At 46.8% G+C, this 23,424-nt stretch overlaps 1 protein-coding gene across 3 annotated transcripts in view; it reads right to left on the reverse strand.

Annotated features, from left to right (window-relative positions):
* Nucleotides 1–971: 971 nt before the first annotated feature.
* Nucleotides 972–23,424, reverse strand: part of SIN3A (SIN3 transcription regulator family member A) — a 30,327-nt gene continuing 7,874 nt past the window's right edge. For 2 of the 3 annotated variants that reach the window (XM_041427654.1, XM_041427653.1), the window contains exons 3-21: nt 22,299–22,475; nt 20,754–20,860; nt 19,992–20,274; nt 17,816–18,085; nt 16,984–17,136; nt 16,021–16,179; nt 14,718–14,807; nt 13,168–13,286; nt 11,492–11,702; nt 9,857–9,973; nt 8,919–9,157; nt 7,548–7,731; nt 6,805–7,378; nt 6,163–6,332; nt 4,962–5,135; nt 4,176–4,268; nt 3,743–3,837; nt 3,329–3,536; nt 972–1,924 (exon numbers count right to left, since the gene is read on the reverse strand). In XM_041427654.1, the coding sequence (XP_041283588.1) occupies nt 1,694–1,924; nt 3,329–3,536; nt 3,743–3,837; nt 4,176–4,268; nt 4,962–5,135; nt 6,163–6,332; nt 6,805–7,378; nt 7,548–7,731; nt 8,919–9,157; nt 9,857–9,973; nt 11,492–11,702; nt 13,168–13,286; nt 14,718–14,807; nt 16,021–16,179; nt 16,984–17,136; nt 17,816–18,085; nt 19,992–20,274; nt 20,754–20,860; nt 22,299–22,475 (3,654 nt within the window). In that variant the 3' untranslated portion in view covers nt 972–1,693. The remainder of the gene's footprint in view (nt 1,925–3,328; nt 3,537–3,742; nt 3,838–4,175; nt 4,269–4,961; nt 5,136–6,162; nt 6,333–6,804; nt 7,379–7,547; nt 7,732–8,918; nt 9,158–9,856; nt 9,974–11,491; nt 11,703–13,167; nt 13,287–14,717; nt 14,808–16,020; nt 16,180–16,983; nt 17,137–17,815; nt 18,086–19,991; nt 20,275–20,753; nt 20,861–22,298; nt 22,476–23,424) is intronic. The other variant, XM_041427655.1, reaches the window with a different exon arrangement.

The following is a 23,424-nucleotide window of genomic DNA, read 5'->3' on the forward strand; positions in this document are numbered from 1 at the left end:
CTCCCTGCCCAGGGACGATGGAAACCACTCCAGGTGTGCAGGATGGATTTTTGCTAGGAAAGCCACCTCCTTTGAGGAGACACAGTGCAGTGGTGGCTGTCATGGCTTACAAAGTCTGTGCTGGCTTTATTTTTAAATTCAGAATCTTCCCCCGCGTTTTAAATATCTGCCAGTGTTAAATTTCTCTACTTAAAAAAAATATATATCCCATATGTGGATTTCTGGAGTGAAATGCACCGAGGCCCCCCCCCGGTCCCTCCTCCTTCTCCTGCCCACACACACACGTGCACACACACGCAGAGCAGCTCTGTCAAATACTGGCTTGGTATTTCCCATGATGTTTTCTCCAACACAGAAAGGGAAAAATACATCAGCACAATCAGCCCCAGCTGAGTTGCTCAGCAACACTTCCCAAAAGCGAAGATCCTTGGAGCTGGAAGATAAGGTGGATAAAAATTACCCACCAGGAAAAAGCCAAACATTTAAAAAAATTAAAATTATATACTCTATATTTATATTTCTTTCAGGCTGTTTACACCTCAGTTGTTTAACCCCCAAATGCACACGCTGCCTCTGCTGTCTCCTCTTGCCAGCCTCAGAAAAGGGGTTGGATTACACCTCCCTCTTCCCCCTCCCCTCTCCCAGCCCAAAACCTGCATGCTGGAACAGTGCCTCTCAGACCAGGAACACGGCTGTGGGTGAGCGAGTGTCTTCCTCCAGTTAAGAACAAAGACATTATTTTTTTTATTTACAAAAAAAGGAGAAAAAAGTTTCCACACAAAAGCACTACAATGATAACTCCCTTTGGTAAAAAGTGTAATAAATGTCTCCATCGGTCTGTCTGTCGGTACTAATTCTCAAGCCACCTGGTACTATGGTACACAAGAAGCTAGTACAGTTATGCTAGCACATCAAGCATAATTCCTTTAATTAAAAAAAAAAAGAAAAAAAAAGAAAAAAACCCCAAAAAATTGACAATTTGTACATTTATTTACAAAAAAGGAGGGGAACATGTTAAAATCGTGTTGTTCTCTGCTGTGTGTGTGTACGTACATGTGTGTGAAAAGCTGGTGCATGGCACTAGGAGAGACTAGTAAACAAGCAGGTACAAAAAAAAAACAAAACAAAAACCAAAAAAAAAAGGAAACAAAACCAAAAACCCAAAATAAAAATAAAACAGTTCCACTGGCACTAGAAAGGACAGACCGATCTGCACAGGGTGAGTCCAGCCTGGGAGGAGGGAGGGAGCGAGAGGAGCCCGGGGCGCGCTGCCCCGCGCCGGAGCCCGCCAGGAGAGGAGAATCCGGTGGTGACAGGCACCCGGGGACTTCGGGGACACATCCAAGCGGGCCGGCGGCCGAGAGCATCCCGTTCCCCTCCCTCGCCGCTCAGGGCCTCCCTCCGGGGAGTCAAAGCCTCAACGCTGCTGGTGTGTACGAGCTCGTGGTGTTTCTCTGCGATGGCTCAGTTCAGAGAAGGGTCCTTCCTGCCCAAAAAGGGCCGGCAGCCCATGGCCCCGGGCGGAGATCCACCTCCCCGGGGGGGAATCCCGCCGGGACAGGCTGCACCAGCCACGCAGGAGTCAAGTGGCCATGTGACGGAGATACAGTGAGGGGAGAAAGGCATCTCCCTCCTTCCCTGGATGCGCGCACACACACACATCTCCCGGGCTCTTCCTCGCCCCGGGGGACTCCTAGGGTGTCTTGAATATCGTGCCATATTTGACGCGGTACTTGTTGATGCTGACAAAGTGCAGGGTCTCTGTGTCACACGTGGTGGTGCAGGGCACCAAGCCCTCCAAGCCTTCACCCATGAGCCACTTGTTTGTCTCGGCTGCCATTTCGCGGGGCACGTGCTCCTTGGTCCATTTGTCCACCCAGGCCTGGAACCGCTGGTGCAGCCGCTTGCTCACCCTTTCGTGGGACTGCAGAAACAGGGAGAGGTGTTAGGAAAAGGCAGCTCTGGCCCCCAAACTGCAGCATAACACAAAGCCTGGCCACTGGGTGACACAGGCAAGGGAATCAAACACACGGGGAATTTGTAATACAGGCACTGGACTAATGACAGAGGGAAAGCTCTCAAGAAGGTCCCCCCAGAGTCTCTTCTCCAAGCAAAAATGTGGCAAAATGAGCTCAGAAATATAAAAAAGTTTATGCTTTTTTGTTTAATACAACAGTTCAGGGGCTGGGGACAAGGAACATATCCAGTGGGAGCCTGGAAGTTGCATGCCCAGCTCAGAGTGAGTCCCCTCTGCATTGCCAAAAGATGCTGCTGCCTCCTCTGCTAGCACCCAGGAGCAGGCAAGTCCTGCTCTTCCCAGCCCTCAGAGTCTGTCCCCAGCCCCCAGAGAGGGGCACAACCCAGGAAAGAGCACGTTCGACATGCATTACATATACTGAGGACACAATTGCTACAGAAAATTAAGACCCAGGTCAGGTCTAACAGGCTCAAGAAGCTCTGACTTAACAGAAACATCAGGAGAGGAAGAAGTGTGCACTTTTTTGGGTAAGAGCATCTGCCTAAGGAATGTAAAATGCAGGACAGATGGTATAAAGCCATGGCTACAGTCATAATTGAAAACAGCCAATATAATTAAACCTCCAGATCAAAACTTACGGATTTTATTATTTGTTTGTTCTTCTCCCAGAGACTGACTGCTTTGGGGTGTTAACTGCTAAATCAGATTTGTTTCCAAAATCCAGTGTAGCTTCTACAGCTCCCTCAATGTATTCCAGTAACCAAGGGCTAAGCTGCACACTACATATTTAACACTTAAAGAATTTATGCTCAGATTCTCTGTGAACAGCACTGGCACACAGTATCCTGCTTATAAGCTTACATTTCCTTGAGGTTTGTGCCAGTTGAATGAGATAGACGGAATTCAATCAAAATCCTCAGTATCAGCATTTCAGAGAGTCATTATGCTGCAATAAAATGCTCTCATCTGATGTGGATGCAAAGTTTAAGAGAATTCCTTTACAACTAATGAACTAAAGCCACTACCTGTATCTCATCAGCAAGAAACGTAGTAAGTAGTTGCTTTATAAATCTAAAGACATGATAGAAGTGGATGGAAATATTCCCATAAGATGAGAAAAGGAGAGTGTCAAAGCATTCCAGATGACCAGATCAGTTTCCTCCAGTCCAATCCTCCTAAATTTGGATGGAGTCTGGCCATCAGTCACCCGTCAGGAGTCACAAGCTCTTTTCATCTTGGATAAACCCAAACTTCTACAGCTTCCCAAACAGCTGGAAAGCAACACCTCCTTCCTTCCCCTGGGTCCCAGGAAACACCAGCAGCCCACCCCGTTCTCTGGCTGGCTCCTACCTGCTGTGCTCGCAGCAGCGCGGTCCTCCTGTACATGTAATCCTCCGACTTGATCACGTACACCATCTTATAGGAGTTCAACTTGAATTTACACTCCACCTTGTCCAGGCTCTCTATGTTCTCCATGGACTTCTTACTGTTTCCCTCCTTCCCTTCCTTCTCCTGCTGCTCCCGACCACGCTGACACTTGCGGATCCGCCTCAGATTCCTGCAAACCAGAGAATCCCTCTTGGAATTAGCACCCACCCCCTGGCACTGCGCAGCTGGTGTGAGCTCAGCTCAGGCGGTGGATCTCAAGGCCAGGTTGGACAGGGCTCGGAACAGCCTGGTCTAGTGGGAGGCGTCTCTGCACACGGCAGGGGGTGGAACGAGATGAGCTCTAGGGACCTTTCCCAGCACAGGCTGGCCACTCACCTGGGCAGGAAGACGGGTTTCTGGGCCAGGTGCTCGCGGAGCTCGGGGGAGGTAGAATCAGAGTTGACGTACCGCTCCACGTAGTCACACCAGCGCTGGAAGCAAGCACAGAGCAACCATCAGCCCTGCCCTCCCACCAACAACTGCAAGGGTTCAGGAGGCTAAGCTGGAAGTCATGCAGGAGAACACAACATGCCTTCTGAAGGCTCTGTGCATCTTCTGCCCAAAAAGGCAGGTACGATGGTTCTTTATGTGGTTTTGAGTATTTTCTAATATGAAATAAACCAAGAAGGATTTGCCTGCTCACATCACTGGAAGCTTTACAGCATGTCCTTGATGTTTCTTTGTCTTGTGCTTAACGGACTGCACCACCACTCAGCTGGACACTCAACCTTGACCATCACAGTCAGCTCTCTGGACAAGATGCCCTTACCTCTGCTTCCACAGGGTCATCCGAGTTTTCCTCTTCTGTGTCCAGCAGCTCAATGGTTAACTGAACTTGACCTCTGCTCTGAATGAACATCAGCTGTAAAGAAAAAGCAGAAGAAACTTCAGCAAGAGGAAGTCTGAAATAGAAACAAACACCTTCACTTCTCACTGGGGCAAAGGGACAATGAAGCAAGTTGGCAGTTTTGGGGCTTCTTGAGCCCTCAAAGTAAGTCTGAGGGCACAGGAAGAGATGATATACACTCAGGCTTTTATCCAAAGTACTTCTCTGGCTCAGAAAGGGCCTGACCGCTTCCTGCCTCTTCAGCAAAGGAAGTATGGATTTGATTAGCACAGGTTTATTAGCAATGTATGCAGGCAACAGTGATTTAATGCCCAGTCAATAGTGGCAGATCTCCCAACAGTTGACAAAATTGAGACACCAGAGAAACAGGAGAGTTTGAGCTAACAAATCAAAAGCAGGGACAGCCAAGCAGTCAGTATGATACAGCCCAAAGCTGCTGTAAAGCACAGGGGATATTCATTGCTGTTCCAGGAAATAGATTCCTCCTTGAAACTTCATTTCTGAGGGGCCCTTACAGAAGCATTAACCTATGTTCCAAAAGCTGGCAGCACGTGCACTGGTTTTCACTGGGATGGAGTTAATTTTCTTCACTTTTGGGTACCTAAACAAGGCTCTTTTTTTTTTAAAGGACCGGTGCCTCTCCTTTCTTCAAAGGCATCCCCCTCAGCTCTTGCTGGTTTTACAGTGCAGCTCAGAGCCTGGCTTTACCTTGAAGCAGTTCTCCTCGGACATGAGCTGCTCGGCTTTGCGCTGGTAGGCGGCCTCCAGGAGCGAGCGCGAGGACTGGGACGCCAGGAGCCCTCCCGTGGCTCCGTTGCTGTTCTCTGAGAGGTACAGGTCTGTCACCTGCACACAGATCTCATCGCTCACGATGTGCTGCAGCTGCAAACAGGAGCAACGGGGGCAAGGGGTTTGTCAGGGAGGCTGCTACACCCCCATCAGAACAGAATAAAAGAAGGGTGTGACGATGGGATTGAGCTTGAGCAAAAAAAATCCCTTAGCTTCTTCCACTAGATGATCTCTGCTGCTATGTGAAAAGACTACAAGATCTTTAGAAAAATTAGCAGGTGGCAAAGCACAACTACTCAGAGAAAAACTACACTCAGAGAACATTCTGATCAGCAGCAGGGGAGGAAGGGCCAGAGCTCCGTGACACAGCATGTCCTCTCCTCACCAAGGGGCTGCTGCTGTGTCTGAGGAGAGGGGTGGGAGGTTTAAGATCAAATCCATATTTTGTGTAAGTTTAAAAATCAAAAGTCTCCCAACTGTCTTCTGAATTCAGTTAATCTCTGGACTGAAGGGCTTCTGAAGAGCAGCTCTACCCTTCTGAAAGAGGAAAGCCCTTTCAAGCTATTCTCCTTCCAGCCCCTTGTGTCTGTTTTTGTTCTTTATGCTACAAAAAGGCACAAGAATTTTTCCTTTGCTCACACATTCTTCCTACCAACCCAATAAAAGGACTGGAGTTTAACAGCCAAAATGAGCTACTCCAGCAGCCAGATAAAGGAGACAAAAGGTTTTTAGAAAAAGTGTGCACTCCTACAGCACTGATGGAAAGGAAAGGAACTATTTAGGTGTAATTTCTTTGGGTTGTTTTTCAAAGCTAAAGCAAGATTAGCTCTGGACACGCTTTGAACACTTACATCCTAAAACATCCGGAAAACAAGGAGAACTTTGTAAAGGATATTTTCAACAATTCAAACAGCTCAAAAATCACTCTCTATCATTTCTCTACTACGAGGCTCAGAGAGCTGGGTGAAGAAACACCCTGAATTTACCTTCTTACCTCTGAAATTCCCCATGTGGGCACACACCACAGCCTCCAGTGCGAGCCTGGGCTCTCACTGCAGCAAACAACCTGCCTGCTTTCTCTGCCCCGTCCCACCCCGCCCCAGGCCGTGCTGGCAGCCACCTGTCTGACGATGCTCTGGATCAGCTTGTCCATGGTGAAGGCGATGTAGGCGTGGATGGTGAACATCTCGCGCAGCGAGTCCTCGTACTGCGACGAGTCCATGTTCCCGTCCAGCAGGTTGCGCACCATGTCCAGGAAGGCCGGGTAGTAATCCTCAACATCGATGTCCACTGCAGCAGGAGAGAAGGGAGACATGGGCACACCACCCCCAGGAAGGGCTGCTGTGAGTTTTGGTCCTCAGGTGACCCACGTAAGCTGAAGAGTTACTTAAACTTTATGTCCTTTATGGACGTAAATCTTTGTACATAAAACCATAACTTTTAAGGCCACAGATATTTTCATAATCTTTTGCTTTCTAGCTCTAGCCTCCTCCATGAGCTTTTTATTTCTGAAAAGTTTTACTTAGGAAACTTGAGGATATGCAAGTGTACAAAAAAAGCTCTTATGAAATAATTGCTGCGTATAATCCTTTTGCTAGTGCAAGTCCTATGTTCTCCACATCTTCCCATCTCTCCAGTGATAATAAAAGAGAGCCCATCTCGAAGGCTCACTGCTGTTCACGTGCCTGAAGACACCAAACACCCTGTCACCACACTACAGAAACACCTTTTTCCCCCCAGCCTCCCACCAGAAGTCACTCACTGGGCTCCTTCAGTCGCAGCTGGATGGCAGGACTGTCACTCTTGTCTCGCTTGATGCCCAGCACTTCCCTCTCCCACTCCCGTTCCCGCGTCTCCTCCTCGATCTGCCGCTCGGCCTGGGTGCAGATCCGCAGCAGCCGCAAGCACAGGATCTGGTGCAGCCTCATGAAGATGTACCAGTTGCTGTTCACGTAGAAGAGGTTGTAGACCTCATCCATGCCCCGCAGCTTCTGGGCTGTCGTGTTGTTGAACATCAGCTTGGTTTTGGGAGGACTACCCCCAACACCGTTGTGCTTTTTTGCAGCCCCAGTAGCTTCGTCCACATCCATTTCCTCCTCTTCTTCCTCTTCCACATCCGAGAGTTCACCTCGCTGAGCAAACAGCAGGTCTGGAATGAAGTGATACATGATCTGCTTGATTTTGTACTTGTCCTCTTTCTGGATTCCCGTCTGCCGCTTCACGTGGTGGATGATGAGAGAGGCAGCATCTTCCAGGATCTGCTTGTCTTCATAGGCGAGTGAGAGGTGTGGGCCTGTGGGGACTCCAGCATTGTCTTCTGAAGCCTGCTCTTGCCTCTACAAAGGAGAAACAGCATAAAAATCAGCCTAAACAATCCCCTTCCACCACCCAAGAGCCTGCTAGAAACAGATTTCCTCCCTCATCAAACTGTGAGGCAGAGGAACTGAAACTGCACTAGCAAAGTACATAAGCTCGAGGGAAGGAAACTGTTGGTGGCCATCTCACCTCATCATAGATGCTTTCAATCTCATTGAGGAGACTCTTTGACCTTAGGACCTTGGTATCATTCTGCTTGAAGTTGATGCCCTGGTGGTCCAAGGATTTCAGGTAATACTTCTCATTCTGCTCTCGCCAGACTTTATTAAATCCTCTCTGGGCTTCTCGCCACTCTTCCTCTTTCATCTTTAACCTTGGATCAAGAAAACAAAGGTGAGCTAAGAGGTGAGCATATAAGAAAAACCTTGGCCCACGGTTCTTGGTGAGTATTGACAGGAGCTGAACTCCCAATGAATGGGCATGGATCAAAGACACCCCACAGAAAGGAGCTTTCCAGGAGGTGCCCTCTGGACACAGCCTTCTGCAGAAACCACTCTGGGTTTCTTTCACATTAAGGTAAAACCACACAGGAACAAAGCAGCCCCAGGAGAGGGAATAAAGGGACAGGGAAGGCAAAAAAGGTGGCCCTGCTCTCTCACAGAAAGCTCCACCTGTGGAACAGGGGCAGCTTAGTTTGGACAACTGAACAAAGCATGGACACCTGAATATCCTGGGAATGCACTCCTGAACCTTGACTCAGCATCCCAAGCAAAGCACCCCTGATTCAGCTGAAGAAGGGTAGGGAAACTGGGACCTTGCAGGTGTCTTGGGAAGGTTGCTCTGTCCAGTTCCAGAACTCCAAAACACAAAACCCGGAGTCCCACAGAGATAAAACATGTACTGCTTACACACCGCCTTGACCTTCCACAAGGAGCTTCAGCATCCATTCCCCTTTAACTGAGGAAGGGGAGGCTGACAACAGAAACAGGACTGGGAATCTGAGGATAGCAGAGACACCATGATCTGGGCACACAGACCCAAAGGATTTGGAAAGGGATCACAGTTAGCTCTGGGACAACAGCTCCCTTATCTTACACACAGTGCTGGCACCAGGGAAGAAAAAAGTTTAAGAGGAGACAACAAAAGCTCTATATCCTTCCAACTGAGCTGTAAGGATTTTGCTTCAGGAGGGCAATTCCCTCTAGTTGATTATTATGGAATACACCAACTGTCCAGAATATAAATGAACTTTTTAGTTTCACAGAATAACAGAATCATGGAATGGCCTGGTTGAGAAGGGACCTTACAGATCATCTTGTCCCACCCCCTGCCATGGGCAGGGACACTTCCCACTGGACCATGTTGCTCCAAGCCCTGCCCTACCTGGCCTTGAACACTTCCAGAGGGGGGGCAGCCACAACCTTTTGGGGCAAATTTACAGCCTTGTGGAGGGCACACTCCTTAGGGCAGAAATCAGCCACTTTTCCATAAATTTGGAGGGCAGAGAGTGCATTACCCTTGGGAAGGGACCCTGGGGCAGGGCGCTGGGGCACTCAGTACCTTTTCAGCACGATGGGAACAGCCACAGAGGGGTTCTTGCGAAGCCCGTCGATGATGTCCGCTGCTTTGTCAGCGTATATCCTCTGCAGAGCCTTGCGGTGGATCACCTCCGAGGTGCCCCCCAGGGTGTTGTCCAGCCGGAATTTGGCCTGCTCCTCCGCAGACAAGCGTGACAGCTTCTTCTGGATTGCCTCCAGAACGCGGATGGTTGCCAGGTTGGTCTCCAAGACAACATCCAGCTGGAGAGAACAGTGCATTAGCCGTAGCATTTGAATAGACAAAACACGATACTTCACGGAGGCAAACATTCAAGTGACACCAAACAAGAAGCTCTGCCTGTTTAACAAGGTGTACTCGAGCACTTTGGTGTTCAGCTGCTCTAAAATAATCCAATTACATTTCATCTGCTACCTAAATAATACTGTGGAAGAATTTAAAGGCTACCAGAATTATACTGTTCGGAAATTACATCTTCCAGCTGGGAATAGAACACAATTGACAGTTACTCTACAAAAGGACGTGCCAAATCTGTGCAGATTCAGGTAATTGCCCAGCTAACTTCCATTTCCAGTCAAAATGTCAGTCATTTAAAATCCTGAACTTATTGCTTTGCAGATGATTACAGGGGAATGCATGTTCTCATGCACTACGTGGGCAGGAAGAACAGAAAAGATGTAACAATTCCGTGCTTGGCCATTCAACAATTTCATGTGGAGCTCTTCAACGAAGAGCTCTGCACAAAAGGTGAGGGGCAGGGGTGGCAGCTTGGTGGTTATGTAGCCACTGCTTCTTGCATGAAGAGAAAACAAGCTTTTATGCCAAAAAACAGGTGGCAGACACAATAAAAGATGCAGAATTAAAGGTATCATTACATCAAACTCATTAACTGTTCACAGAACAGAGCTTCGTGAGACATGAACCAAGGAAAAGCAATTTACCTCAAAACGCTCGTCCTCACACCTGTAGATGTGCTCTTCATATTGGGTCTTCTTGGAGCTCACAAATGTGGAATCTTCAGACCAGGACGGGAAGGAGACCCAGGTGTCATTCAAAACCTTGGAGGGAGGCAGAGGGACAAGAGTTGTGGTCAGTGTTCAAGGGGATCACACCTGGCCAGCTCCAACAGCAGTCTCCTGATGGGACAATCTAATTCCCAGCTGGAAAAAATGTGTGCCCCTTCCAAAGCCCAGCTTTCACAGGGCAACCCCAAAGAGCCAGAACCCAAACAGCCAGGCAGCCTGAAAAATTCATAGCTGGAGCTGTGAGGAAAAACCTTGCAGGAGAAGAGGAAAATAAAGATGAAATGAGCTTTTTCTGCTACTTTGGATTAGTCAGCTGCAACCAGCTGGTTCCCCATGTGTGATTCACCATCAACACAGTGTGGTCACCACAGCAGACCTGACTGTGAGACAGGACACAGCTGCTGCCTCCAAACAAGGCTAATTGGAAGTACAAAACCATAGCCCAGCATCACCTTTACTGACAAAACAGCTCAGCATGGGCAGCTTTCAATATAGGAGCAGAACATTAAAAAGCAAACGAACAACCAACCCAACAACCACCTCAAAGAGGCCAAAGGCAAAGAAACAATGATTTTGGCAGGCAGTCTTGAAAGCCAGGTCCAGTTTTCATAAACCCAAAGCCTGAACAACTGAGTCATTAGATTCTCACAGGGAGAAAAGTTTGTAACTGCATCACACAAGAAGCTTTTGAGAGACGTGTCAAGACACGGATTTAAAAATTCAGCATTTCAGGGAGAAAGAAAGATGCATCTGAGGGAATACGTGGGAGAATCTGTCTACAGAAAACATGATTTTCTTTTAAAGTTGGCCTAGAGACAACTCTGAAAGCAGACTAAGTGAGAATTTAGGTAAAAAGGTAGCAATAATCCTGAATTACACACTACCTTGTAAAGGAACTCTGAGATCACATCAAGACCACACAGAAAACCAGTTCTGTCATCTCCTACTTAAGTTTGCAATCTTAATGTTCCTTTCACGGGTTGCACCACGTAACACATCATAAATAAGATGCAGGAGCATTAGGTATGTCAGTAATTAACCATCATACCTATTCAGCAGGGTTTTCTCCAGCTGCCTCCCAAGGCTCTATGCAAACCTTTTACAAACTTCTGGAGAAGAGCTGATGCCAACCATCAAAGCCACGTGGGTACCACGACTCCCAGCCAGCTTCCAGCATAACCCAGTTCCTAGACTGACGCCTCACCCTGTGCAATAGCTTCTGGATATGATCCAGATGTTTACAGGAGTGCCACCAGGAATTCCTGAGGTGTGCTCCCCTCGGGCTGCCACACGCGCCACGGCGATCCCGAGCCAGGATGCTGTGCCCACACATGCCTGGCTGCAGGAGCAGCACGGATCAGTGTGGAGCACTGCTGAGCAGGCAGCTGCCTGGCCCCAGCTCCATGCTCACCACCACCAGACGTGCCCTGCCATCCCCAGGAACCTTTCCAACATGGGGATACAAACTAAATCCCCCATCCTGCTCCATTTTGCTCCAATGCTTTAAAAAGGTGGGAAGAGCCCTCCTCTGTGGCACAGCTCCTGCCTTACCTCTTTACACAGTGGAGTCCTCCCCGTGCACTTGGGCTGCTGGTAGCTCTTGGGCAAGGCTCTGTAGCTGGAGCCCAGCCTCTTGCAGGAGGCATAGTCAATCTCCATGGCAATCCCCTCAGTAGCCCGTTCCTTCGGATATGTCTCCATGTGAACAGACTCCTTGTATCCCAGAAAGTTTTTAAACCAAGTGAACAGTTCTGGGAATTTCCTAAAACAAAAGGAATGAAGTGAAAAATGAGCTAAACAGAACACAAGCAGCACCAAGCTCTGATGCTGAGGCTAGAACTGATTACTACAGACAAACCCTCTAAATTATCCATCTGGTGAGAAGACCCTCTCTGCTCAACCCCACAGAGCCTGAGCAAATGGGAAGCAAGCACCCGTTGTTGATCAGGTGGGGGATTGCTCTCTTGGTGCAACTAGAGTGCTTTAGGATTAGTGACCAACAAGGAGCAGCTGTCAAAGCCTTTGCTACAGGGACAGCACTTGAGGCACAGTCACATCTGGGTCTCCCCAGACTACCCTGGTACTGAACTCAGGCCACATCCCTCATTGTTTGCCACATGGTTTGAACCTTAAATTCAACCTTTTCTTCCAGAGGCAGCAAGAAGAAACCAAAAGGCAATTCTATAACTACACAAAAGGTTTCAGTGCCAAGAAACTGCTTCAACTAGACTTCCCAGAGCAGCATGAATCAGAGAAACCTTTGCCTGCAAGGCTCAAGTTTGCCTGTTTGCAGAATTTCCTGAAAAATTGATCAGTCTAAAATACAGCATTTATTCATGTTCTCTTATTTCACTCAAAGCTCCAGCAACAGGATGAACTGAACCTGTTACTAATTGAATCACTAGTTATTCAATGCTTTTTCATTATATGGCAAAAGACAATGTCCAACTCCAGAATAAAAAACCCCTGTATTATATCTTTCTCTATACTTAGGAACACAGGCAGTACATGGGAAAAGTACAGAATTTTCTTGTCAAATCTTGCACCTTTTCTACCTAAAGTCAGGCATCCTGCTGATGCCTGGCTAATTCTAGTGAGCCCACAGAGCAAGTGGAAGTTCCTTAGGGCAGTTTCTCTGCACAGTAGCTACTGTAATGGGGTCCTGAATCCAATTTATGTTGCTACTGCCTTCTCCCTTGGAACAAGCAATTCAGTGCTCAGGCAAAAGAAACACTAATCCTGCTGCCCAAAGTTGATGAGAAGATATCTGTTGGTTTTAAGCAATTAATAGAGCTGTTCTGTACACTACTGACAATCATGGAAGTCGTAAATTTCTATTTAAAGCACAGAGTTCCTTAACATTTTTGGCTTTATGACTGAATTCAGCTGCTTTTTGGAAACTTTAGCGAGTTTATATCAGCACTCTGCTTTTTTGGGGGGGATACTACTAATTAGACAGTTGATCTTTTCTCAAATGACATAATTTGAGAATGATTCCAGAGCAAGAAACTTCAATAACAGGCTGCTAATAATTTGTTTTGCCCCACTGGAAAGGGAAGACACACAGCAATCAACACCTGTACTGCCCCTGCATGCTGCCTGTCAGGACACAGCTGGGAACCTCTCTGGGATAAGGAATAGCAAAGGGCAGTGCAGAACACCACGAAGGTGACTGTTTCTTTCCTGCCTCCATAAGAGAAACAGACCAGGAAAGGGGCTGCACTCACCCCAGGAATGGAGAGACCAGCTGCACGAGCTCGGCCCGGGAGATCACCTCCTGGTTGAAGATCACCAGGCAGCGCAGGAAGTTCTCGTACGCCTCTGTGCTACGCAGAGCTTTGCGGACCTGACCCGGAGGAGACAGGAGAAGAGGAGCTGTCAGGGTGAGACTCAGCAGGGGGAGGTCCAGGAGACCTGGGTTTGACACTGTGTTTCCCACCAAGGCATGCTCATCTTTGAGCTGAACAGAGAGAACTTGCCCTGTACACAGGGTACACAAACTGGTACTGATGGGAGCCACCCCCACGCTGGGACTCCCTGCAATGTCAGCACTGGGGCATTACTCCAAGAAAGGAGCTGCAAGTGAAGAACTAAATCCTTCAGAGAACCCTGTAACAGACGGATTACAAAGCACTGGAATCATGGACAACATCAGTTGTAACTGCAGCACCACAAACCCACCCAGGCTGCTTTTCAACTCCAGAGAGTATTTCAAGTAGAGAGTGGGGAGTACGAGACCCATGCCCTGGGTAACACCTCTGCAGCCTCTGCCTAGTTCCAGCTTGGATTGTCACAGACAATCCTCCTTCTGTAACCTCTGTAATCCTCCTTCTGTAGCCCCCGATCTTCACAGAATGAGGAAGCCAAACTATTTATCCCAACACCACCACCTTTCCCACAAGAAAAGCTACACAGGATCTACATATCAGACTGAGATCTATCACTGTTAAGTTATTCATCATTATGGTTATAATTCCACAGCAGGGATTTCTAGGTCTACTCATGTTAACACCTACACATCCTCCGAGCAATAAATTTGTTCCCAGTTACCGTTAGCTGGTTCCCATCATGCTGCAGAATTCACCAGATCAGCAGGGAGCAACCAAGACTGTCATCAGTGCGTGAATATTGCTTAAAAGGATGGCTTTAAGTTCATCCCATACTCCCCTCTGAACTATAAGACACTGTATGGACATCTCAGAGCAGACACCAAGGTACCACTTGGAATCATCCCATATCTCCCTCACTTGATCTGTGTGCTAAACCAGCAACAGGTAGCAACTGTGCAATTAATTAGATTAATCTCTGAGGGGAAATTAAAGAAAAACCCAGCCCAATGTAAATATGAATCAGGTGCTTTGTAAACTGAGCTCCCCCACTGCAGCCAGCTGGCTGTGGATGGGTACAAGCTGTGCCAACACAGCAAGACACGCCACGCACATCATCAGCTGCACGGGGAAGTCATAAAGGGGAAAACCATTTGGAGTGTGGGTTACAGGAAAAAATTCCCATTCCCTCAAACAAATTGCAGCAGCAGCAGGTAGAAAGCTGGAGAAGGAGCTTTGGGGAAAAGACACGAGTAAAAAATATCACCAGTTCTCTAAAAAATTCAATCTATCTGACTTAAGAGGTCGCAGGATACCTCGGAGGTCAAGCTGAGAAATGTTATCAGGGAGGTGTAAATGTCACAAACTTCCTTCACTGGGATAAAAATCCAGATGTGTCTACAGGAAGGACATACATCAAAGACATGCAACATCTGCATCCTGCCTCTCACCTTCTCGAAGAAGAGAGATTCTGTCCCCACACCATGTTTGCTGGCTTCTGCCAAAGACTGGTCTTTCAAACCAAGCAGCTTTGGTTTCTTCTGTTATCAAAAAAAGAAAGGCAATTAAAAATAAAAGGTGTGTTCAGCAAGTTAGGAAATTTCGATTGTCTATCACAGGTGAGTGCCAGCTCCCTAACCCCACCACGTGCTTCCCATTAAAGGAAAGGTGGCTTTTTTAGAGGAAAAGTCTATTAAAACATGTGCTACAAGTTAATTTACTGAATGTTAATAAGTAGCATGCCACTCCAAATATTTATAATACATTGTTTCACCCCTTCCTGTAGCTAGCTGATTGTTTCAATCACACTACAGCATATCTTTGATAACTAGTTTGCAAAACTCCCAGAACAGAAGATTTTCCTATCACTCATCCAGTTCTGCAAGTCCTACACCTCCCCACAATATTTTTCCTCTTACATTCTCCTGAAAGATGCTTTATCTTCCCCATCCTCAGGAAGGCTGTAAGGCGCCTCCAAAACGTGCTTTATTTTGGTTCCTCCATTTGAAGAGCAGGAGAAAGGGCAGAAGGGGACTTAAATGGTACAATTATGCCTGCTAATGCTTGTCATGACAAAGGAAGATATACTGGCTTCAAAAAAAGCAGGCAAATTTATCCTTCATGCACAAACACGAGGCCACCTGGCCACAGGACAGTTTTTGTTGCACTACAAAGCCTCTCTGCTCTCACAAATCATGCGTCATTTGAAAAGGGCAAACTCTGCTGTGAGAATAATCATTTATCATTGCATTAAAAGCTTCATCAGAGGAAAGATGAGCAAACATGATTCTACTGCATCTGCTCCAAGTTTTACTACAACAAAGCTTTCAGGCACACCTTTTCAGCTTGTCTTTTCCTACGTGCCTTAGGAACATTTGCTACAAATATTGGGCAAATTTACTCTGTGGCATTACTGAGGCTTTTGTCTCCACACTCCATAACTCCCCCTCATTAAACACTGCTAATAAAACTACATCTTTATTAGAAAGTGATGAAAACTCTGTTTCCCCAAGCCATTGAAGTAACTATGTCCCACCCACAGGAACAGATACCACCATCAGTTTGCAAAAATCAGAAGCAAAGACTTGTGCTTGGAAACAAGGACTTCTGAAAGGTTTAAAGACAACCACTATTTTCCATGTTCTCAAGCTGCAGCCTGTGCCACAAAAACCACAAGGGCTTGGAAGACACATCCTGCTGTGCCCCAGCCCCCTGGGACAAAGAGGGCTCTGAAGGAGCAGCACAGGCTCTTACCTTCACCGGAGGGGTTGCTCCGGTGCCCGAGTGCCGTCGGATCTGGCAGCCGTTCTGGTTGGGTCTCTGCTGCTTGTTGTTGAGCTGTGGCTTCTTCACCGTGCCCCCGTGGTCATTCCTGACTGATTCCACTTTCTCTGCAGTTGTCTTACTCAACAGCTTGTTCAGAGACAAACCCATAAAACCATCAGGGCTATGTTCCACAAAAAATGTCACCTAATGGGCTGGGTCGGAAGGGACCTTTAAGATCATTCAGCTCCAATAATCCTATGCCATAGTCAGGGACACCTTTCACTATTTCAAGTTGCACAGAGTTCCATTTGACCTGCCCTTAAACACCTCCTGGGATGGGGCAGCCATCAGGGTAGCCTGTGGCAGTGTCTCACCACCCTCACAGGGAAGAATTTTTTCCTAAGATCTAATCTAAACCTACTCTCTTTCAGTTTGAAGCCATTCCCTCTTGTCCTGTCACTCCATGCCCTTGTAAAGAGTCTCTCCCCATTTTCTTTGAGGCTCTCTTCAGGTACTGGAAGGCCACAATTAGGTGACCCCCCAAGCCTTCTCTTTTCCAGGCAGAACAACCCTAATTCTCTCACCCTTTCCTCACAGGAGACGTGCTTCATCCCTCTGATCATCTTGGTGCCTCCTCTGAACTTGCTCTAACAGATCCATGTCCTTCCTATGCTGGGGACTCAAAGCTGGATGCAGCAGTCCACAGGGCTCTGCTGCTCCTCCTAGCTCTAGATGACTATCTGTGAACCATCACTAACTTAGAACAACCCTTTTAGGCAAAGGAATTGCATTTAAAATAAAAGTTACTTAAGAGACAAGAAAACACAGTCTACCCCCTGACCTCCTTTCTACACCCCAGGAAAGTTACAGCAAAGTCACACTTTTCTGAACACTGCCTTCATACAGAACAGCCAGCACTAGGTATTTCATCCTATCTCCAAGGGTACTCACCACAGAGCTGTTGGCATCAGGCAGGAACTGCCCAAACTCCGAGAGCAGATCCTCCTGGTTCTTGAAGAGACGAGCCACCTGGGCATAGACCTCCTGCTCTGTCAGGGCTGGCGTGTAGTTCCCTCCTGCCTCCTTGGCATTACGCTGCTCTTTCTGCCAGAGGAAACAGGAGAGGTGTCAGAAGAAAGGATGCACAAACTATTCAAGTGACAAAGAAAAAACAAACAAACTTTCAGTGATAGGAATAATGGAACAGGAAAGGTCTCAGCTTCTTATGTAAAGCATCATGCTATATTAATAGTAAGACTATCATATATTCTAAATATCTATACTTATATATACTATAAATACATCCTAAATGCCCAACTGGCCCTGGAACAGTAAGACACTGACCAAGGAAGTGGTTTTTTTGCTTTTAACATAGAGCTACAGCCACATTGCCTCATCCTGACATGTGCGCATAGAAAAATGCCAAATCCAGTTTTTAAACAAGCACTTCAGACACTTCCAAACAATGATGATGGATTGAGAACTATTACTTCATATGGCTATGTCATCTTTTTAACTTGCCAGACTTCTGCTTAATTCAAGCAGAATTCAAGATCAGTCTGGACAGGGCTTGGAGCAGCCTGACCTTGTGGAAGGTGTCCCTGTCCATGGCAAAGAGTTGGACTAGATCTTTAAAGCCCCTTCCAATCCAAACCAGTCTATGATTATCTGCTGGCCACTGCTAGTACAGCAGAAGACTCAAATGCAAGTTTTGGACACCCCCTGAAAGCAAAGCAACAGAAATAACCACACACAGACACAAATTCCCATTTCCAACACTCGCCTGATACGTATGGAGAATCTCCAGGAAAGCTTTGTAGATGTCTGGCTGTCCCTGGAACCGATTTTTGATCTTGTTGACATAGTTGATGGCGTGGTTGAACTCCACGGGCTGATTGTTCTGCAGGGATGGTGTGGTGCCCAGAGAGATTGTCACGGGCGTGTGCGGCTGCACCGGCGGCGAGCGCGGCGACGCGTACGGCGGGATCGGGGGCGTCTGCTGGCTGGCAGGAGTGTGAGCCTGCAACTGCGATGGCTGAGGAGAACACAGGCTCTGTTAGGAAGCAGCAGACCCCCTCGTGGTCAGGATAAAGGCACTTTTAACCCACTTAGGGATAAATAAATAAATAAATAAACAATAGTTAAATACTTAGTGAGCAGCAGAGACTAAACCGCATCACGGAGACAAAATGCCTGGGCCATTCAAGCAGTTGTTATTAAGATGATTTTCCTTGCTAATTGCTTTAGACTGAAACCTGACAAGAGACAAACTAGTCAAAAACTTCACAGAGCCAAAATGCATAGGTATGGCTGGCTCCAATACTGCAAGTTACTTTGGCACTGGTGAAGAACTGTGGGATGTATGAAGGCAACAGCAAGGGAAAACATGAGTTTCTTGAGACAAAAAGCAGGCAATGAGTAATTATTTTGAACACTCTCAATGGATGTCGAACAGCCAGGTGAAAATTTATTTTTGAGGTGGCAATTTTAAATAGAAATGGGAGTACTTATTCCCCTCACGTTTTACATTTCAGAAGTTGTATTATGCAGAATTTTCAGGACTGAGAATGTAAATAACTGTCTTAGGATGGCCATAAATATCCTGTTACAAGGTGCTGCCTTGCTCAGCTACAGCTTTACCTGCCTGGTAGGGACATCTTACCTCATTGTCTAGCTTGCCCCTGAGGCTCATTTTAAAGTTTCAGCAAGGATACTTCAACACTTTGCAGGTTTGGTAGGGAGAAAACCACTTATCCCATGGTATTAAGAAGGAGACTGCTACTTTGCAACTGAGAGCATGTACTTCTGAAAAAACACCTGAACTCTAGCACAGGCAGGTTCATTCTGGAATGATCTGCAGTGTTCACTTTGGCAAATCTTTCAGCAAATCTTTCAGCATGTTTTTGTTTGCCTTTTCTGAGCAGGAAGTTGCATGTCCCAATAATGTTTGTCCAGAGATCAGGTAACTGCTGCATTTTAAATCCTGCTGCTTTTTAACTGCATGTTACCTTTTCCTTTAGCTTTTCCAGGCAAGTGTTATCAAACGGTTTAGGGATTAACCCTTGAAACTTTGGCGATTCCCTCCATAAGGCTCTGAAATATTTTCGCACTTTGAGGCTAAAATACACAAAATTTGATCTGGAGTAATCTTCTTAAACATCTATTATCCTGTTCTGCTTCACATAAAATACATCTTTTGGACAGTAGCATCTGGATTATATCTAAACCAGAGCTTTCCTTTGTTACTGCAAGGTCTCTGTTTTGGGCACACACAACCAATACCAACAGGCAACGTCATGGTCATCTTGCTAAACTCTTGCACTTTGGATGTTGCCAATAACTCCTGAACCCTTCCATCTGACAGCTGAACCAGAACCCTCTAAAAAAACCATTCAAATTGAAAACAAGACTTCAAGCAATGCAGAAGTCACCAAATAACAAATGAAGGTTTCCTAAAGGCTTAATTGCCTCAAGCATTTTAATGACACACACACTTTCACACCAAAGAGAACATCTTTATCACAACCTCTGTTTTATGGGCAATTTCTTGGGACTTTAGATCTAAGACAATACAAACAAAAGCAGGCAGACAGTGTGTGCCCAGTGCTTTAACTAGGAATCTTTTCCCTAGGGTTGCTGGATCACTTATTGAACAATGTGTGTGCCATTTACCAGATGCTCTGACTGTCTTTCAGTTCCCCACTGCCAGCAACAAGGCTTTTCCAAACCCTTAATGTTTTGGAAACTTATTTGAATTGCTGTCAAATTAACTATGACTGCATCTTCAAGTTTGAAAACGAGAAACTAATCCAGCAGCAGAAGGGGAACACATGAAGGTTCACAAATACCGTGGGAAAGCAACGTGAGAGTTAATTTTTCACTCTCTAGCTGCACACCAGCTTTAGCTGGAGGCAGCAGGATCTCTGTGCTCCCTGTGCAGGTCACCCAGAGCCTCTCACCTTGCTGATTTTGGCAGGTGTGGGCTGTGGTGCCGGCTGTGCTGGTGTCGGGGTGGACTGCGCCGAAGGCTGCGACGGATGCGGCGGCTGCGGCTGCGGCTGGGGCTGCAGCCCGTGGGTGGGGATCTGGTGAACCTGCCCCGGGGTGGTCACGTTCACCATGTCATTGGTCTGCACCTCAATCTTGTAGCCAGGTGGCAGGAAGGTGTTGAAGCCCATGATCAAGTCTGGGTGGCCCTTGAAGAGCTGCGACACACGGCTGATCACCCCCGGGGTGTCGATGCTGGGGAAGGGACAAGAGCACAATGTCACCGTCCTTGTACCTTGCAGTGGGACAAGGCTCTCCACACAGCAATCTTCCAGTACATTTTTTTCCCTTATCACCTCTAACCTATGAAACAATGCAAAACTGAGCCCTATAAGCAGACTGCTGAACTCAAGAGTGACATTAGAATTATTTTATCAGCCCAGACAGCGTTTTATATCCACGAGATCCAGCCCCAAGTCTGACCATTATTAATGGGCAGACAACCAGATGAATCAGCTGTCAAGGCTGAACTTGTCAACTCCCACTCTAAGCAGAGATTTAGTATAAATGAAGGGATGCATTTCATTTTCAAAAAATAAAGCACACAACTGCTTTTACACCATTGTCCAGCTGTGTTATTCTGTATAGAAAGGATAGAATTCAGCTCCTGCTCTGTGCTCCCATGTCCACACACACTCTAACCTGGAAGGAAGAAGCAAAATGCAGCTTGTTACCTTTGAGATTTAAATTCCTTCATAATATCCAAGAAGTCATTGTAGACCTGTGGCTGACTACCAAACTGTAGCTTCACCTGATCAAGGTAAGACAATGCATCCTCCACCTGGAGACAGACCAGACAGGTCATATTAGCAGAGAAGATTTGATTTCACCTGCCATTGTTCTGTAAAACACTCAGCATTTGAAAACACAGCTGTTAGCCCTGAGCCTGGGCAGTGAATTAAGGAGCAAAAAGCTCATGAGCATGGTTTGTGTACTACCAGCACTGTTTGAATAAGAGGTACTCACTCCCCACTCCTGGTCCACAAGATAAAACTGTACCAAAAAAAGACAAAAAGAGAAAAAAAAAAAAAAACAAAACAAAAAAACCAACACAGATCAGCAGAATTACTCAGAATGAAAAAAAAACCCCAAACCCAAAACCTAACACACTCCAAATCTACCATCACTGAAGTGACTGCTAGGATAAACAGAACTAGACTGAGTATTTTTCCTGCATTCATATGTGGAAATTATTATGGAAGTCTAAGAATAAGCAGAAAGTGGAAATGACATATTCAGTGTAGTAGATGTCTGCCAGGTACAAGCTTGCACTGCTCTCAAAAAGCCAGACATTTCAGTTCAACATAGAAGGGCTTTGAAAATGGCAACTGTGGGCGGGAAATTGTTTTACACCTCAAACAGCAAGAGGCTCACGATTTGTGTACCAACAGCCAATTTTCAGAGGTACAGGAAGAACAGCCATGGCCCAAAGTGTGAGCTCTGGGTCCCTGTGCCTCCTCCAGCAGCCTGGCCATGCACTCAGCAGCTCAAGAGCTGCACACGGGACCCCTCTTTCATCTGAAATTAAACAACAGCAACAGAAGAAAGACTCGTGTATAGCCCCAAGCTTGCACCAGCAAAGGATTTTCCATGGATTTCACTGTGAGGAAGAAACACTCTTTTTGAAACTGGTTTTCAGAGGTTTGTAGAAATGAAGTCCCCCACATTCAGCAACAGGAAAGGGCAGTGGTTTCCACCAAAACTGGAAAAGACTCACACCATATTTGGAAGAAGCTGAAACAGGCATCAATTTGTATGTATGTGCCTTCTCCAAATGTAGCAACTTAAAGGGGTTATTTTTGGTGGACTTTTCTCTTTGTTTAAGGGTTTTACTGCACATAATCTGAGAATAGAGCCTTCCTTACTCCCAAATTACTCCCACACAACCACCCACATATGCCATGTGTTCAGAAAAGCACCAAATGTTTTGGTAATTTAACCCATTCATCCAAACACTCTAAGCAATACATTCCTCCTTTCCCTCCCTGCCACAAATCTTTTCCTGGCCAGTCCAATTTCTTTTTATTACGGTTATGTGAAACAACAGGGCTTCAGCAGAAAGAGAAGTCCATTTCTGCATTCGACAGACACCCAAACCATTAAATTCTTGGAGGAAGGGAAGGGAAGGGAAGGGAAGGGAAGGGAAATGGAAAAAGAGACCTGGCCGCAGAAGGAGTTTTGGAAGAATATGGTTGACATGAGGCAGCTGCTGACATTACCTTGAGCCTCTGGAACTGCTGCTGGCCCTGCACGGGCACGGCTGGGGGCGTGGGGTGCGTGTGGCTCTGCACCACCTGGCTGCCGTGGGGCTGCACGGGCGCGGGGTGGTGGTGGCCGCCGTGCACGGCGGCGATGGCCGGGCCGTGGCTGCCCGAGCTCTGCGGCACTGCCGACACCTGCCAAGGCAAACAGCACGTCAGGCACGGCCTCGTGGCAGAGAGCAGACAGCAGAGAGCCCCACAGGCTCCCCAGACACAGCGGTACAGTCAGGGAAGCAGAAGGCAGCTGGTTTGAGCTTCAACCATGACGGCTAACAACTTTGCTCGACCAACTCCAGACAATTCTCGTCCCAACCTCCAAATACAGGAAAGCCCTCCCTGCAAACACAAGCCAAACACAGGTCGTCCCCAGCCTGCACACTCACTGCCTGTCCAGTATGTCCCCTGACATAAAGACCTGGAAAAGGAGGGTAAAATGGAGTTTTTTTATCTGGCAAGAGTCAAGGTTCTCTCCTTTCCCTACATGTCACAAGTAATAATCTGAATGAATGAATCTACATTCTTGATAATTCAGTTTGGGTACTGAAAGTCAAATTGTGGCTCTCTGGCATCAGCAGGCTCAGGGGAAAACCCAGCTTGGTATTTCCCCTAGAAAACCAGGGAAAGAACAGAAAGCATGCGCTTTTGGGACTTTTTCATACCATAAACCAGGAAAATTTCAATTTGGAAAATCGTTTTTACATCCCCAGTTTTCCATTCAAGCCTCTTTTAGATGGGACATACTTAATTTAATCTTCATGAACAAAATATGGTTTGCCTGCTGGGTCCATCTAAGTTCTTTTTAGGAAGGACTGCCAGTATCAACACACCCTCTTCCAGCCCCTGCAAGGGTCTGCCTGCAGCTCTTCAGCTCTGTGGCTGCCACTATCAGTGTGAATATCCTTTCTGCAGAAGCAAGGATGAAGCTGTGTGTAAAATCAGGCACTAGACAGGGAGAGCAGCTCACCAGCAACACCACCGTGGAAGATTAAACATGCCAAAAATGTGGCAGAGACAAATATCCCACAAATAGCTGTCAGTGAAAGAGCAGGGAAAAGCTATCTCCTGTGTACTCTTAAAAAGATTT

The sequence above is a fragment of the Onychostruthus taczanowskii genome, unplaced genomic scaffold, assembly GCF_017590055.1.
Source record: "Onychostruthus taczanowskii isolate IOZ18803 unplaced genomic scaffold, ASM1759005v1 scaffold118, whole genome shotgun sequence".
In the NCBI taxonomy this organism is placed as follows: Eukaryota; Metazoa; Chordata; class Aves; order Passeriformes; family Passeridae; genus Onychostruthus; species Onychostruthus taczanowskii.